Source organism: Macaca thibetana, chromosome 4 (genome assembly GCF_024542745.1).
Source record: "Macaca thibetana thibetana isolate TM-01 chromosome 4, ASM2454274v1, whole genome shotgun sequence".
Taxonomy (NCBI): domain Eukaryota; kingdom Metazoa; phylum Chordata; class Mammalia; order Primates; family Cercopithecidae; genus Macaca; species Macaca thibetana.
In genome coordinates, this window is record NC_065581.1 from 134,415,649 (window position 1) to 134,432,596 (window position 16,948).

General features: G+C 37.5%; 1 protein-coding gene across 29 annotated transcripts in view; it reads left to right on the forward strand.

The window, feature by feature from the left end:
• Window positions 1-16,948, forward strand: part of EPB41L2 (erythrocyte membrane protein band 4.1 like 2) — a 227,599-nt gene that overhangs the window by 164,954 nt on the left and 45,697 nt on the right. For all 29 annotated transcript variants that reach the window (XR_007724781.1, XM_050786323.1, XM_050786317.1 and 26 more), the window contains exons 7-12: window positions 763-981; window positions 2,377-2,464; window positions 6,757-6,909; window positions 7,427-7,524; window positions 11,514-11,686; window positions 16,732-16,904. Coding sequence is in view for 28 of the 29 variants with exons in the window: in XM_050786323.1 (XP_050642280.1) it covers window positions 763-981; window positions 2,377-2,464; window positions 6,757-6,909; window positions 7,427-7,524; window positions 11,514-11,686; window positions 16,732-16,904 (904 nt within the window). In the remaining variant the exon portion in view is untranslated. The remainder of the gene's footprint in view (window positions 1-762; window positions 982-2,376; window positions 2,465-6,756; window positions 6,910-7,426; window positions 7,525-11,513; window positions 11,687-16,731; window positions 16,905-16,948) is intronic.

Here is a 16,948-nt window from a genome sequence, read left to right on the forward strand (position 1 = left end):
TCTGGCAGATATTTTGTTTATATTATCTAATGTTCATGCTCATCTTCAAAGGGAGGTAGAGTTCTTAGCATCTTACAGGTGGGAAATTACCCTTAGGCTTAAAGTAAATTAACTTGCTCAAGGTCGTATAGAGTCAGGTCTTCCTGGCATCAAAGCCCAGGCCTTTTCTACTAGGCTGAGCTAGCTACTGCTTTAGATGGGGTAAGTGGACAAGTAAGGGCTTCAAAGTAGATTCACCAATAGTTGTTGTTAAAGGTGTTTCTGGAAAAGAAGAAATTAGTATAAAAAGGGTCAAGATGATAAAGGGTGAGTGACCTTAGCTTTTCTTAGAAATGATTAAGACTAGTTTTTTTTTTTTTTAATCCATTAATCTTTACATCTTTTGAGGGGTAATTTTTATTACAATTTGAAATCCAAGGAGACAGTTTAAGTGATTGAAATTTTTACTTCAGTCACAAAACTCTTCATAGTAATCATAGACTGACTATTACCAGAACAGCAGTTTAGAATTTTCATTCCATTGTATATATATATACATATAAATTAGCCTTCGGACTCAGTTTCTATAAATAAGCCACAAATTTAGAAGCCCAAGGAACAAGTTGAGGCTTTTTATTAGAGAAGATGATTTTTGCTGTGGATATGAAGAGTGCCTATATTGTATATTTGTTTTCAAAGGGGTATTAGGTTTTAAGGACTGTGAGTGCTCCAGTCTCACCTAATGGTTCTCCTCTGACCCCTTTCTCCCTCTGCTCCACACAGATACTTCTTGTGCCTTCAGCTCCGGCAGGACATTGCCTCTGGCCGCCTGCCCTGCTCTTTTGTGACTCATGCTCTCCTGGGATCCTACACCCTGCAGGCTGAACTTGGTGACTATGACCCAGAAGAACATGGCAGCATCGACCTCAGTGAATTCCAGTTTGCCCCTACTCAGACTAAGGAGCTGGAAGAGAAGGTGGCAGAGCTGCACAAAACCCACAGGTCTGTTGCCTTGCTTACTGGCGAGAGAATGGCCGTGGTAGATTTAAATAGCTTCTCTTGTAGCACTTACTAGACGTTTGAGCACGATTTACAGGATTATCCAATTTTTCCTTTTGGATCTTCTTCACCTAGCATTAATCAAGACAATGTGGAGCCCTTGAGGTATCCTTTCATTATTTTTATGACTATCGTATGAGAAACTATGCTTGTGAGACTGTATTTTCATGTATTGGAAAAATGTACTTTTCCCCATGACACCTTTTTCTCCCTGTCCCCTTAACATATACACATTGGAGACAAACATGCCCACATACTTAATTGACGTTTACGTTATATTTCTTCTGCCTTGTAATTGTCCTTATTACTATATGTGGTAAGAAAGCCAGGGAGATAAGGAGGCATTGGGATTTGAATTACCAGTGCAGGTGGTGATGGACATAGGAATAGTAACTGAAATGTACAGGTAATTCCACTGGAAGATGACCCATTGGTTTAGCTAAAATTACTTACATTACATTAATACCATATTACGCTTCGAGAACATTTATATGTGTGTGAAAAAAAATGGACTTTTTACACAAATTTTTATAACGCTAACTACAAAATGATAATTTGTTGTATATTGCAAAGTTATAGTTTTATTAAATATTTACTAAAGTGATCTGAAAGGAACTTTCAAAAATTAGGTTTTTAAACAGGCCACATTCATTGATTTTTTTTCTTTAAAAAACAATAAATATGGTATTTGACTCTAAATATTTTCTTGTGAATTTACTTAAATTCTACTCAATAGACATTTGTTGTATAATTCTAATATGAAATATCAGGTACTGACATGCCATGGGGAATGTGAAAATTAATGGGACATGGTCTTGCTCTTTAGGAGCTTAAAAGTTTGTTTAGTTGGGCATATAGATAGGAATGGAAAATTTTAGTATGGACAGAATGTGATTTGTGTTACCTATCGTCGGTAGAAAATCAAATACAAGTAATTTCAATCTTTATTATAATCAACTTTAGTGAAATAAAGTGAAGGAGTAAGAATATGTTTATCACAGAAAGATGAGATCACTGTTTTTTATTCTCCAGTACTTATGTTGTACCCTATTGCTGGGGCTTTTTTCCTCAGTGGAAATAATCAAAAGCAACTTTTTAAGATAAAAGGGGTAAGAGTGGAGGTATACCTCCAGGCAGTTTAGCAGGTTTAGATTATAGGATCTTAAGAGAAAAATGTTAGAGGTTGAGAGTTGTTTTCTTACTATTTCCTACTTTTCTGCAGACTTGGCTGGGTTACTTCCTCTCCTCCAAACCGTCTGAGTGCAGACACTCCTCCCATTCTGACTACATTTGCTCTGCATCCATTAATAAGATAATACTGTTTCTTTTGATTCTCAGGGGCTTATCTCCAGCACAAGCTGATTCCCAGTTCTTAGAAAATGCAAAGAGGCTTTCCATGTACGGTGTTGACCTACATCATGCCAAGGTACTGTAAATGTAACGGGAAGTAGCATCATAGCAGTCTGTTGACTGAAGTGTTGAGAGGGCTCCAGTTTCAGGATAGCACAGCTTATTTTTGGGGAAAGGATATCTGCCTTCAGTTGAAGGTCTCTGGAATATTTCCTTGGTGACTAATTACAGGGTGTATGGTTGTGGGAGGGACCATGTATTCTCCCTCTACCACTTCTTTTCTCAGTCTTTTTAATTAATGCCCTTTCATAGGTACTTACTGTGACACACCTTGTCAGCCTTTTTTTTTTTTTTTTTTTTTTATTACCTCTTTTCCTGGTTTATTCTGCATCTCAGCTTCTGCTAGGCCAAGTGCTGTGTCTGTCCCAGTTCCCTCTCCCACCTTTGTCTTGGGAGAGGAGAGGAGACCTTAGCAACCATGAAAGAGCAAAAGCAGCATGGATAGGACCACTTTCCAAAACGCTTCTGTGTGATGAAGGAGCCCTAGAGTTGGTCTTTTCCCTATAGGTATGTTTTGTACTTTGTGAAAGATAATGTAGGCGGGCCCAGGCTCTGGGTGATAAAGCACCTTCAGTCTAATTTGAAAGGTGGTAAAAGAGTGGGACAATGGGGACATGGGAAGCCAATCATAATCCCGAATGAACACCATAATCCCAAAAGATCAAAATCTCAAAAATATAATGCTTGAAAAAATAATTTTAAAAGTTATTTAAAAGACATTTATTTACGTTTTTAAGGGGGGGTTTGAGAAACATACAACAGACCTTCATAGACTACTTTACACGATAAATTAGGCAGTAGTAACATACATATTTTTGCAAGCATAAACATTCCGGTATACTAACGACAGTCACAGGGTATGAGTTATGAATAGACGAATCCTGTTCATAGAGAAATAAGTCAAAAGGTGAAATGTGTAAGTGCACATTACTATAGTTGCTTGCCAGTAACAATATCACTTACTTCATGATTCTAGTTTAGATGATTATGTAGTGGGGAGAGTCAAGGAGAAGAATGACAGACAAGGTGAACTATGGATTTGGTTTTAAAAAAATATGTCCAGTGTCAACGTGTTCTTATGGTTGCCTGGTTTTAAAAGACCCTGCCAATCTGTAGGTGTTGTTTAGAAGCCCAGATTATATGATTTGAGAAATCTTGGAAAGCTCCCTAGGCCTCTGATTAATAATTCTTGCATTTGTGTTATTAATCATACTTCATATTTACAAAGCACTCTTTTTCTCCTCAGTGGCTTCCTTTATTTAAATATTTTTCTTTATTATAAAACTAATACATTCATCATAGAAAATAGAGACAGAAGAAATTAAAGATCACGTAAATCTTTTCGTGCAGAAATAAGCACTCTTAATACATTTTTTCTTCTTTTTTAGATCCCTGGTCACTTGAATTCACATGCCTTCTAAAAATGGGGCCATACTATGAGCATCATTTTTGTTAGTTTTTTTTTTAACTTGGTACTATAAGATTTTTCTGTCAGTAAGTAGTCTCTGGCAGCAGCGTTTTTAACTACTAGATGCTGTATGCCCTTTGTTTTAAAAAGTACTTTCATACCGTCTCACTTCTTAGAAGTATACCATCTCATTTAAAGTTTGAATGTTTTTTAGTTTACAGCTACATAAAACAGTTCAGAGAATGACTTGTTTAAGGCTGTGTATTGTTAAACGGTCTATCTGCCTGATACCTTCTGATAAATTCTAGTAGGAGGTGAAACAGATTGTCTTAACACTCCAGTGTTTTTCAGATCGTTTTCTATATAATGGGGACGGGCTATGTTAGTCAAGAAACAGAAGTAGGGAGGAAGGAAAAAATAAGTTTGGGACCAAAATGACCTACCAAACCTCTCTTCCTCTAGACCCTGCCATTCTTGCCACATGTAAATCTTGCAGCTCTACTTTGTTGATCATTAGTTAGAAACCAATTAAGGTTTCAGGATTCTTGTTTTTAATGTTGTGTCTTAGAAAAGTAAGAAATTGTGGACTCTGTTCTAAGTATAATATTCTTTCTTGCTGTGTAGTTAGGAGCAGAACACTAAAAAAATTCAAGGTAACCTTCATTCTGTTTATCATCTGATAGACTCCTTAGATAATAGTTGATAAGCAAGATATTTGTGGCTTATTGAAAAGAATATATGTGGCAGTTTAAAAGAACTTTTCATATTTCATGTTGTTTAAAGTTTTGTGTCTTTTAAAATTTTTCATTGACTTAAAATCAGATTTTGTTTTTAATTAGAAGAGTTTGTAATGTCATATTCATGTTAGGATGAGTTGGAGAGTGTTAAATAAAAGGAATCTCAACAAAGGTGCAGAGAAACCGTAAGAGAAGCAGGACACTGGTGGTAGCCCTGGGCTAATATCTGTAGCTATCCTACTCTGTCTGAAGGAGGGAGGGCAGAGTGGTTTCCAGAACTCCCAAGGAGAGACGCGTGGAGAAGACTGTTTTGCGGGGACCCATTGTCAGAGGGATACGGTCAGCCTGAGGTGACCACGTAGGGAGGGAATCTGGGTATTAAACACCCTGACCTCTCTTTCCTTCCTCTCCTGATCCTTTGCGAGAACTCTCTTTATACCAAACTCATTTGAAAGCCAGCCAACTCCATATGGGGCAGTGAGCAATGCAGAGGGGGTGCTTCTTTTCATTCATTTATTTTTCTGATTTTGCTACCATGTGGCATAACTTACATATGAAGGATCTAGGCCCGCCTTTTCCTCTTTCATTTCCTACCCTTCATCTGTCGTTTCTATTCACACAAATACTGGTAATTCTAAAATAATTACATAGAACAACGAAAATCAACTGATTTACTTGAATCTGAGTTGTGTCTATTTTTAAGTCAGATAAAATAGTTTCCTTGTCCCATCCCAAGGTTGCTTCAGACTAGAGATGGCTCATTCAATGTTTCAAATGCGGGTTGCTTCCCCGCTGGTGGTGAGAACATGCCGTCTCAGGCAATCTTCTGCCTTGCTCCCTGTGGCCATGGGCAGCGATGGTTTTGGCAAACACACCATGGGGTCTGGTGCCAAGTTGCTTGGGCACCTGTGCCTGATTCACCCCAGCTTTTTAGTCTGTTCCTAGAGAGAATTGTGGCTGCCAAGATAAGGGTGAGTAAAGCAATCGATTGGATTTTTTAAAATGGCTCAAGTTGGTCTAATGTAATTTTATTTGTGTATATGAATTATTCCAGTGTCACAGCAGAGAAAGCAACTGGCATCAGTTAGCTAATACTATACTTTTATTTATGAAAAACTGATTTAAATGGTATAAAATGTTCTTAGTAATAAGACAGACAAAATGTCCTTTTATTAAATTGGGAGTTAGACTAAATATGGGGTTTGTTACAGCATTTTTTGTGAGAATTTGTTTCGTATTGTTTGTGATTTCTGAAATGTGAATATCTTTGAGCAGTAGTCTTCAGTTTTACATATGTTGAATGAGAGCCAGTTCTCCTCTTAGAGATAAACAATAATTTGTATATTTTGAATACATGCATCTTAGATCTTCACTACTTGAAATGTGAGGAGACAGGTTTTCACTTTTGTCTGTAAATTTGTTTGGCTTTTAAAACATCTCCTTTAGGCCTGTGATTATTCTAGATTGTCATTGATTCCAAATTAAAGCTCTAGGGAAAGAAAACTATTAATAACTTCAAGAATAGTCTGCAGTCCTTTGAAACATGCCAGCCAAAGGAATGCCTAATGAGAACTGGATGTCAGCGTTCTAAGTTAATGAAAAACTGCTTGAATGAATTCAGAGATTTCAACACTGTCAGCCTGGAAGAGAAATTATCTGTGAGGGATTGGTGTTTTGCAAAATATTGGCATAATTTTAAGAGCTATTAGCTAGGGTAATCCATCTGAGGTAAATGCACCTAAAGGAAAATGGTTGAACACATCTTAGGGCAGGCCAACAGACTGTCCCTGAGGCTGGACTAGCCTACAGGGAAAGCTCATTTTGTTTCCCATATCTTCAGGATCTCTAGTTCTGCTTCCTTTCTTCTCTATTAGCTCCTACAGTGGAGCTTGAGAACACATGCATGACGCCTTTTGAAGGACACCATGTCCTATAGTCACGTTGTCATAACTCTGGCAAATCACACCTGATCACTGAAGATGTATAAATTTAACATGTACGTGTGTGCGCCGTAGTTTTCATTAACGTGCATACTGTCACTAAAATTTAAATACAAACCTGGTAAACTGGCATTCCTGATCATGATTTGAGGGAGCTAATTAGCTTCTTGATGTGTGTAACTTTCACAGCTCTAACCATGGTTAATTGGGTTATGCTTGGCAGGACTCAGAAGGTGTGGACATCAAGCTGGGCGTGTGTGCTAATGGACTTCTCATTTACAAAGACAGACTGCGAATCAATCGTTTTGCTTGGCCGAAAATCTTAAAAATTTCCTATAAACGCAGTAACTTCTATATTAAAGTCAGACCAGCAGAGGTAAGCAAAGACATTTCTGATCAGTTGTTCTTAGTCGGCCTCTTTACGACCATGAATTAAAAAATTATTTCCTCAAATTTTAAGAAAATAAACTATTTATTCTTCCATTGTAAAAGGTCAAGGTTCTTAATGGTAAAATTGCAGTATATATATGTCTGGTCTGTTTTTTAAAAAAGCAGCCATCATGCTTTTTACAGAAAAGAAAACGTGATAAGGTGTGGGCTTGGTTTTTTCTTGTTGAATCAATTAAGTTGTGATCATTAGGAAAGCAATAAAATGAGTTTCAGTGAACATTGAAGGATAGTTAGTTTATGTGAGTAGTTGTTACTTGCTTTTTGTAGAAAATAGTATTGCAGTCTATGAAATTCATCTTTATATGATCATATTAAACATACAATATTTACCTTTTTTGAGAAGAATAATTGCTTCTAACAGGAACATCTGAATCCATGCTTTTCCATGACTTCTAGTCAGTTCTTAAGGAAATGTGCTGATTTGTTGTATGAATTTATTCCAGCTGGAACAGTTTGAGAGTACTATTGGATTCAAACTGCCCAACCACCGGGCAGCGAAAAGACTATGGAAAGTGTGCGTGGAGCATCATACTTTCTACAGGTAATTTTAGGAAAACAGCTCAGAAGCTGGGCATAATGGCACACGCCTGTAATTCCACTGACTCAGGAGGCTGAGGTGGGAGGATGGCTTGACCCCAGGAGTCTGAGGCCAGCCTGGGGAACATAGTGAGACTCCATCTCTCTTTTTTTCTAAGAAAGAAAGAAAACAGCTTGGTATTGCTTTTAGTAACCTCTGTGAATTAGGAGGTGGTAGTGGTGGGAAATGTGGCAGATGCATTCCCCCCCTGCCTTTGGACTCTTTTCTCCCCTCGCCTCTTCTCCTTTGTCTGCAGTCCCTCCCAGGTCCATTTCTGTCCATGCATTGTCATCATTCAGAACTGAGCTGCCCCTGCAGCTGTCTAACTGTACTTTCTGACTAACCACCTTTCCTTCCACCACAGCCACACTGCCTCATTCCTGCTGCCATTCTTGACTTTCCACTATCCCTCCTCTTAGGTTTCACTTTGATATTCTCATCAGCTGCCTCCTGACTTAACTTCTTTCCCAAACCAACTTGAACCCTGTGGTCTGCCTGCTTTGTCAGGAGTGTTATGACCGCCTCAAACTACTCTCCTCTTTGCACATTTACCTTGTCTGTCGGCTAGTCCTGGATTAGTCCTGTGTCCTGACCTCACCACTTTTGGACCTGTGCTGTCAAGTGCTACCTTAAATAGTACAATTGTTGTGACACATGCAGTTAGTCTATATAACAAAAAATAGCACAACTGTATGGATCAGTGCTCTTACAGATAAATAATTTCCAGCATGAGCTGGATCCTCAGTGCTGCTAGGCAAGCAATTTGTCCTTTGACTTCCTTTGCCACTCCAAATGCTTATTGTCCTCGTGAGGCCCTAGGCACCCCTGCTTCCTCTTCTGATGCCCTCCACTGTGCCGGTCACTGAAAGTCGAAGCTGTGCGTCATGAGTGTTCTTGGTTTCATGCACCTTCCCTTCTTCCCTTTTGTCTTTAATGAAGCATCGCCTCTCTCTCCTCCCATTCATTCTTTCACTCTTCTCCTGTCTCAAGGAGGAGATCATCATTCCTCTGCTTTGATCCCTCATTTCATGCCTCACAAATGAGGCAAAATTCACAAAATAATTTGTAAATTATTTATTCTCTAGTGGGTACCTTTAGCTTCTTTGGCCAATAAATATGTCCACATCTTGCTCTTTAAAAAATATGTCCACATCTTGCTCTTTAAAAAACAACAACAAATATATATATATATTATATAAAATCTTTGATCATCTAGCCATCTTTAGCTTATATCTTTTCTCTTTTTATGCTTTTCTTCAAGGACATATTTTTTACATGAGTTTGCTTATCTTTGTTTTCTCCATTTCCTCAGTTTTCTGTCACTGCAGTTTAGCTAGCTGTGTATCTAGATCCTTCACCTTTAAGGTTTTTGCTCTGGACTTACAGTCTAACACCGTTCTACCAAATACGAGCTGTGTGACCGTGGTACGTTACCAACCTCTCTGCTTCACTTCCATCAGCCGTATGTGATAGTAATACTAGTATCTACCTCATAGGATTGTTTTGAAAATTAAATAAGATAACACATGAAACAACTTAGAACCATTTCTGGCATATCATAAGATTTATCTTCACCATTATTATTAGTTTGGTACCACAGTTTGCTATTTTTAATGTGAATTATCAGCTGGCACAAATGATTATTTCTTGAAGTTAAATTGACTAGTGTCTATTTTTCAAGACTAATATGTTAATTTTTGAGGAGAAATATAGCTCATAAAATATACTTGAATCCCTCCGACTCAGTTACACTGATCATATAAATCTTTGAAAACTTTATAATTTTTCTTGGGTAGCCATAACAAATTTCTCCTCCAGACAGACAACCTGAGCCAGCTCATGTAAAGCTAGTAGATGACATTTATGACACAGGTCCAAACTGGGCAGACAGCAGCTTTCCCTGTCACATAATGATAAAAAAAAAAAAAAAAGCAATAATCTGTTTAGAAATGACAAGTGCTAGCATTCAAACATTTATTAGAGTCAGACACAGAATTGATTGCTTTATATCGTGGTAGTCTATTTCTCGCCCTAGGCAAGACAACTGATTTCTTAGAGATTGGTGCCTATGGAGGAGCACAGCAGCCAGGCATCTGAGCAGAGATGGGGGCCGGGCCGCCTGATTCTGAGACCTGTATTCCTCACCTGTGTGTTGTCCTCTTCTTGTATTCTTCTAGCAGGAGTTTCTGAGATGCATTAGTTGTGCAAAGCCTCAAGCCTCCTCATTTTTGCTAATGTACCATGGAATCCAATTTAAAAGTAGACCAATTTGCTCCTGCAAACTTTTGATATAATGGTTAACAAGAGCAGTTTTAAATTTTTAAACCTTGTATAACGTTGCTTACAACACTGTAAAAAGAATATGTCTAACACAAAGGGCCAGTCCTACTTTGTAGATTGCTTTGAATCAGATCAGTGGAATTTATTCTGTTTCAGTTTATCATGAAAGGTACAAATGATTTCTTTAGAAAATTACAGTGGCTTGCAGATTGAAGCCATTAATCTATAAACACGTCTATTAATTGATAGCCAATCAGCTAGATTGATATTAGTGGAACAAGGATGTAATAATAAAACTGATACGACCCGGCACAGTGGCTCATGCCTGTAGTCCTACCATGTTGGGAGGCTGAGGCGGGTGGATCACAAGGTCAGGAGTTTGAGACCAGCCTGACCAACATGGTGAAACTGTGTCTCTACTTTTAAAAAGTACAAAAATTAGCTGGGCGTGGTGGCGTGTGCCTCTGTAATCCCAGCGATTCGAGGGGCTGAGCCAGGAGAATCACTTGAACCCAGCAGGTGGAGGTTGCAGTGAGCCGAGATTGCAACACTGTACTCCAGCCTGGGTGACAGAGCGAGACTCCTCAAAAAATGAAATGAAAGAAATAATGAAATGAAATGAAGTGAATAGAGCTGACACCCTTGCTTGGAGCATTTAATAGAGCCTGTTGCCATTCTAAGTGTTGTATATAATAGAGCCTGTTGCCATTCTAAGTGTTGTATATAATAGAGCCTGTTGCCATTCTAATCGTTGTATATAATAGAGCCTGTTGCCATTCTGAGTGTTGTATAGGGATTCCTTTTTTTTTTTTTGCTTTATTGCAGAAGGCAATTTCTAAAAAAATTTTACAGAGGGTCTAGAAATACTTGAAATGATAGAGTTCTTTAAGAAATCACTCTTCCATAGTAAATGATAGGAAAAGTTTTGGTGGAATTCTTCATATTTTTGAATTGTCAACGAAAGTCTTCCTATTTAATCAATTAAGAGCTCTGAGATTGTGTTTCTGTTAAGATATTTATCAACTTTTGATCAAAGAGCACAAAATAATTTCGGTTGAACTCCCAAAAAGATTGCCCCATTTACTAAAAACATGCTTTTGTATAAGCCTGGGAATATTTGACATCAAGAAAGTTTGAGTTCATTCATTATGAACCCAGGGATTAAGCAGTAGAATTATGCTGGCAAGAAGGGATGTTAGCCATCTCTACAGATCCACTGTGTGGCGTGTTCATGGGAAAGAATCACTTAATGGAACAGATTCCTGAGTTAGATGTTTTCTCCCCAGGAGAAATAGGCATAAATATTAAGAATTACTAATGGTAATGGATTGTTACTTGGCGCTTATAGCTAGAAGCAAAAATTCAGACATGTGTTTATATAAATGATTTAAGCTAACACAAATAAATAACCTTTGATATACTGAGAACAGCTGTTTCTTTGCTAAGGTTGAGAAGAACATCATTCATGAATACATGAATGTGGATTTAATCATCATCATCATAAAGCTGTGGGTGTAGGAGGGTTTATAAATAATGTTCTTTAGAAAGTTTAGTTTTTGAGTAATCATACTTAAAATGAGATACGAAAGTACATAGCTTTAAAGTTTTTTTAAAAAAATTCATAAAATCTAATTTTGCTTCCCCTTTCTCTGTCTCTTTTTTTTCTCCTATAGACTTGTTTCTCCGGAGCAGCCACCAAAAGCCAAGTTCCTGACCTTGGGGTCCAAATTCCGCTATAGTGGCCGCACCCAAGCACAGACCCGCCAGGCCAGCACCCTCATAGATAGGCCAGCACCACACTTTGAGCGCACTTCTAGTAAACGGGTCTCCAGGAGTCTAGATGGAGGTAAACACATTTATGATAATTTTGATTTTCATTCATCTTTCTCTAATCCAGTGAGGTAAGAAAATGTTAATCCAGTAAATAAAGCCACCAGAAACACCCTACAGGGATAGCCATTTTTTCCCCGAGTAAATAAAATGCTATTACACCTACAAGAAAATAATTTTGTTGTGTTTTGGAGTTGTTACTGTTTTTTGAAGTTGTCATACTTTTTTCTTTTTTTCTTTTTTTAAACAGGTTGAACATTCCATATCTGAAAATCTGAAATACTCCAAAATCAGAAAGTCTTTGAGCACTGACATATGCTCTAAGGAAATGCTTATTGGAGCATTTCAGATTTCATATGTTCAGATTTGGGGTGTTCAGCTGCTAAGTATATATAAGGCATATTTCAAAATACAAAAAATACTAGATATCCACAACACTTCTGGTCCCAAACATTTCAGATAAGGGATACTCAACCTGTATTGTCAGTGCACACAAATATTCGTTAAGAGTTCTCATTTATGAGATGTTGGACACGTTTGTTTTACTGATTTCTCTTGATCGTGATGTGTTCTATGTTCAATTTCCTGAACATGTTAATTAATGGGAAAATGTAATTCTAAGGGTTTTTTGGTATGGTAGCATATGAACCTTAATTCAGAGGAACATAAAACATTCCCTTCATCAGCAAATGTTCATGAGTGAAACAACTTACTGAAGCTTACCAAACTTTGCATCATATGAGAAAGCTTTAGTAGCTTCAAAGGCTTCATTTTAAATACAGCTTTTTGACAAAAAGCAAATATAATGTGTTTGTTCTTTAACCCAAGGGAAAATATGTATAAATGTGATTTTTTTTTTTCTGTTAGAATTCTAATTAGATACAAATTGAAGTTTTTTTGTAAACTACACATGAAATAAGTTTTATATAAACTACACATGGAGAAAAAAAATATATATATATATAAATTATGTGGTCCAAAATGGGTTAAAAATAGGATTTCTATAAAAGAGCTAAGGTTAAATTTATATTAGAATGCCTTATGAAGGAATATTCTTTCTTTGTAATAGAAAATGATTAGTATGGATAATTTTCTACCCAAAGAAACATTTTCCAACAGTTTTGGTTGATTGAACTAAAATATATATATATGTATATATATAGATTTATAATAATACTAAATTTGAAAATTATATTTTAGTACTTATTAGCAGAAACCTTTTTCTTGTTTATTATATTTTTCTGAAATATAAACTCGAACAACTTATATTTTAAATAATTAGAGTAGAACAGGCAAGATAATGCTAACAGATGAAAAAAAAAACTTTCTTAATAGTGAAGGATTCATATGCATTGCCTTCATCTGCTTTTCCTAGAAAAAAACTTGGAAAACAAATGCAGGTGGACACATAGAGATATTTGCCAGGATTTGTTGGTTGGGATTTTGGTATATAGTTATTAAATCCTGAAATGTATGAGGGGATGGTGAACTGTGCTTTAAACAAATTTCCAAAATTGTGGAAATGATTTAAATTCAGTTAATTATTAAGGTACTATAGCTGCTAAAGTATCATTTTAGCTCTTCAACAACTGAGCACTTTTCCAGCTAAATCTGAAAAATGTGCCAACCCATGTAAATATTTCACAAGTCTTGCCCCTTGCCACAGAGAATTTATACAAGTACTGAATAAATGCAGTCACTGTTGTTTAGTGCCCTGAGAGAAATCATTGCTCTTTCTGAACACTGTCTGTTTTCAGCATTTGTTTGAAACTATGAGGCTATATAACTCTTATATTGCAAAGTTTAGCATTTAAAAAGAGCAGTAAAACAGCATTTTCTTTGAGGTATACAAACTGTGCTCCAGGAAATCCACCATCTTGTATGGGCAGTTAGTGCAGAGGGTTATAGGAGGTCTGTATCTGAAAACAATGATTTTTACAAGTAAAAACAACAAACATGGCACAGTAATCCATTATTTTTCCCTTTGTGTTTTGGACACCGTAATTCATCAGATGGGTAAGTCATCAAAAGGATTATTGTGTTATTGTGAAAAATAGGAGGCTTTTAATGCCAATACATGACCAGACAGCCAGTGAACTCTTTGATTAGGGCTTATGTTCTCCGTTTTTTCCCCCCAAAGCAAAGCTAGGCTGTAACCTGGCACTGAGCTTTATTTTCTTTGCCACTCTTTATCAACATACCATTTGTTGTTGTAGTTGACATGTGTTGTATTTTCTTTTCCTGTTTACTTTATAAGTGAGGCTAGAATGATTTAGGTATACAAGCCTCACTTTAAAGTTTGGCAAATTAAAATAAATCCTCTTACGATTACATGGCAAGTGAAAACCGGGATTCAATCTAAAGATCAAATATCAAAATGAAAATCAATGTAGAACACCTGTTTTAGGACAAGGCGTCTCCTCCGAGATTAGAAAATCAAACCCCAAAGAAGGCAAATCAGTCATTTGAGAGAACCAACAACCGAGATGCATTTGGGGGTTGAGGAACCAGTGATTTCCTGACGGTGGAAAGTATAATGAACAGGGACATGACTTAGATAGGATCATCAGCGAAGGAAGGCCTGTCGGAGGAAGAACCAGGTCGGTTGAGACATGAAGGATGAGAAGGAGGCAGCCAAGGAAAGGACAAGAGATATTTAAAAATAAAGCATTCCAGGTAGCAGAGGCAGCAACGATGAAGCTATAAGGCAAGGGAGAGCTGGATACAGTCCTGGAACAGAAAGAAGGCAAGTGTAGTCAGATCTTAGGAAGTGGCGGGAGAGGTAAGCCTGGGTCACGTCATACAGGGCCGTGGAGGCCATGGTGAAGAATGTGGATTTTATTTATTCCATGTGCTCTAGGAAACCATTGAAGGGTTTGTGTGGGTTTATGTGCACACAAGAGCACAGTGTTATCTTGTTTAAAAAAATCATTTGGTGCAAGAGCGCAATTAGATTGAGCGAGGAAGCAGGCAGGCTGGTTAGGAATGGCCCAGGTGAAAGCAATGGTGGTCTTCCCTTTTGTGGGAGTAGGCCAATTAGCCATTTGGTATCTTGGGCTCTGTGCCAGGGCCTACAATCTTCTCAGATGTTTAAGACCCGAATAAATGTATCGGCTCCAAAATACAAGAAACTGCATGCTGAAATTAATAAGTATTTAAAAGTATGCAAAGTCAGCATTTTGTCAACTTTATTTAATAACTTTTAATTTGATATTCATATTTTAATAGCATTACATTTGAAGCCATTTCTAGGTCAGATTTTTGCGTTTTGCAAAATTTCTGAGTATGTATAATAGGTGTGTAGAAATCATAATTGTAAGCAAAAGGATTAATCATAGCCATATACTTTCCAAGGGAAAATTATTTAAATCTTGTTAGAAGTTTTTTTTATTAGAAAACAAACCACTGGAGGCCAGGCACTGTGTCTCACACCTGTAACCGCAGCACTTTGGGAGACCGAGGAGGGCAGGTCACAAGGTCAGGAGTTTGAGACCAGTCTGACCAAAATGGTGAAACCTCATCTCTACTAAAAATACAAAAAATTAGACAGGCGTGGTGGTGCGTGCCTATAATCCCAGCTACTCAGGAGGCTGAGGCAGGAGAATATCTTGAACCCAGGAAACGGAGGTTGCAGTGAGCCGAGATCGCACCACTGCACTCCAGCCTGGGTGACAGAGCGAGACTGTCTCAAAAACAAAACAACAACAACAACAAAACTGCTGGAAAATAACTATACTTAATGTAAAATGCAAATTTATTCTAATGTTGACTGTGATTTGGTATGGGCATTCCAAGTATGAGTATTTAAGGGCTGGGAAAATCTCCCCAAGTTGAGGTGGTAGAATTAGAAATGGGAAGAACTGGCCACATTTAGAAATATATGCAAGGACTTTGTTGGACTTGCTGGTGTTAAGGGGTGAAGGTAGAGTCCTGGAAGATGTCCATGTTCCCGGTTCAAGCAAATGGGAGCAAATATGAGAAGAGCATTTTGTGAAAAAAGCAGGACTGGGAAAGAATTAAGTTTTGGACAGGGCAGGTGAAGGCTGTGGATTGAGAGGTATTTTGGGATACATGTATTCAAAGTGCTTGAGGCCTCTCAAGTTCAGTATGGTAGCTCACACACAATCCTGCCCTCTAAGAGCTTGCAGTCTAAAGGTGTTTGTGTTGACCAGGCTTCCCTTGGGACATGGAAGCAGAGTAAACTTCATGGTGTCTGTAGAGTACTCTTTATGTAAAGTGAAATGACCTTGTGTAGTTCTGTTGTTTGGGGAGGAGCTACAGATGGACAGAAGTCCTGCCACCTACTACTCTGCCTTGCTAATGTTTGAGGTAGTCTTGGTTTGATCTGCAATATGACAGAATTTTCAATACAATATACATTTCTGCCTATCTCTAGGAGAGAAGAGAGCACAGGAGGGCCAGGTTTTCTGGGATGAGGGAGGTGTCTATGTATAGACTTACCATAGTTCATGTTGAGACATTGAGGAAGGGGATTAAAAAATAAAAAATACTGAATATAAATACAGAAGTTAAAATCCTTACAATTTACCTTTACTGTCTTTTATTTACTATTTTATCTTTTGAATAGTATTCAAATTAAAGTTTCCTTCATGGAGCAATTCTTAAAACTTGTTGGAGCAAATCATCTTAATAATTGCATAATCATTTGTTGCAATAGATAGATTCAGAAATAAATCAGAGGAGACCAAAGAGTTAAAATACTGCTTACCTCGTAATTCTGTTTGCCTTAACTCTGGTGTTTCAGCTGGTCTTAGAGCTCCTCCTACTGGCCGGTTCTATGATCTGACTATATCCTTCCAATACCTGTGATTTGAGACCCTGGTGTAGTTCAGTGCATTAAAACTCAGAATACTTTCAGAATTTGGTAAACGTTTAAAAATTTGTTTATTTTATATGGTAGGTATTTTCAGAGTTCAAGCAATGTCTCTGTTCCTGTTCACTGTTTATATGCTTCCTGATTCTCTCTTTAAGGGGAAAATTTTCCATAAAGTTTACGATTCACATGTCCTAAAATAATCCAGAATTGTCACTCTTTACTAGCTCCGATTGGTGTCGTGGACCAAAGTCTTATGAAGGATTTTCCTGATGCTGCTGGGGAGATTTCAGCCTATGGCCCTGGAGTTGTCAGCATTGCCGTGGTACAAGATGGGGACGGCAGGAGGGAAGTGAGAAGCCCAGCTAAAGCCCCACATTTACAGCTCATTGAAGGAAAGGTATGGTAAATTCACACAGGTTGTGGTTTTAAACATTTACTTAA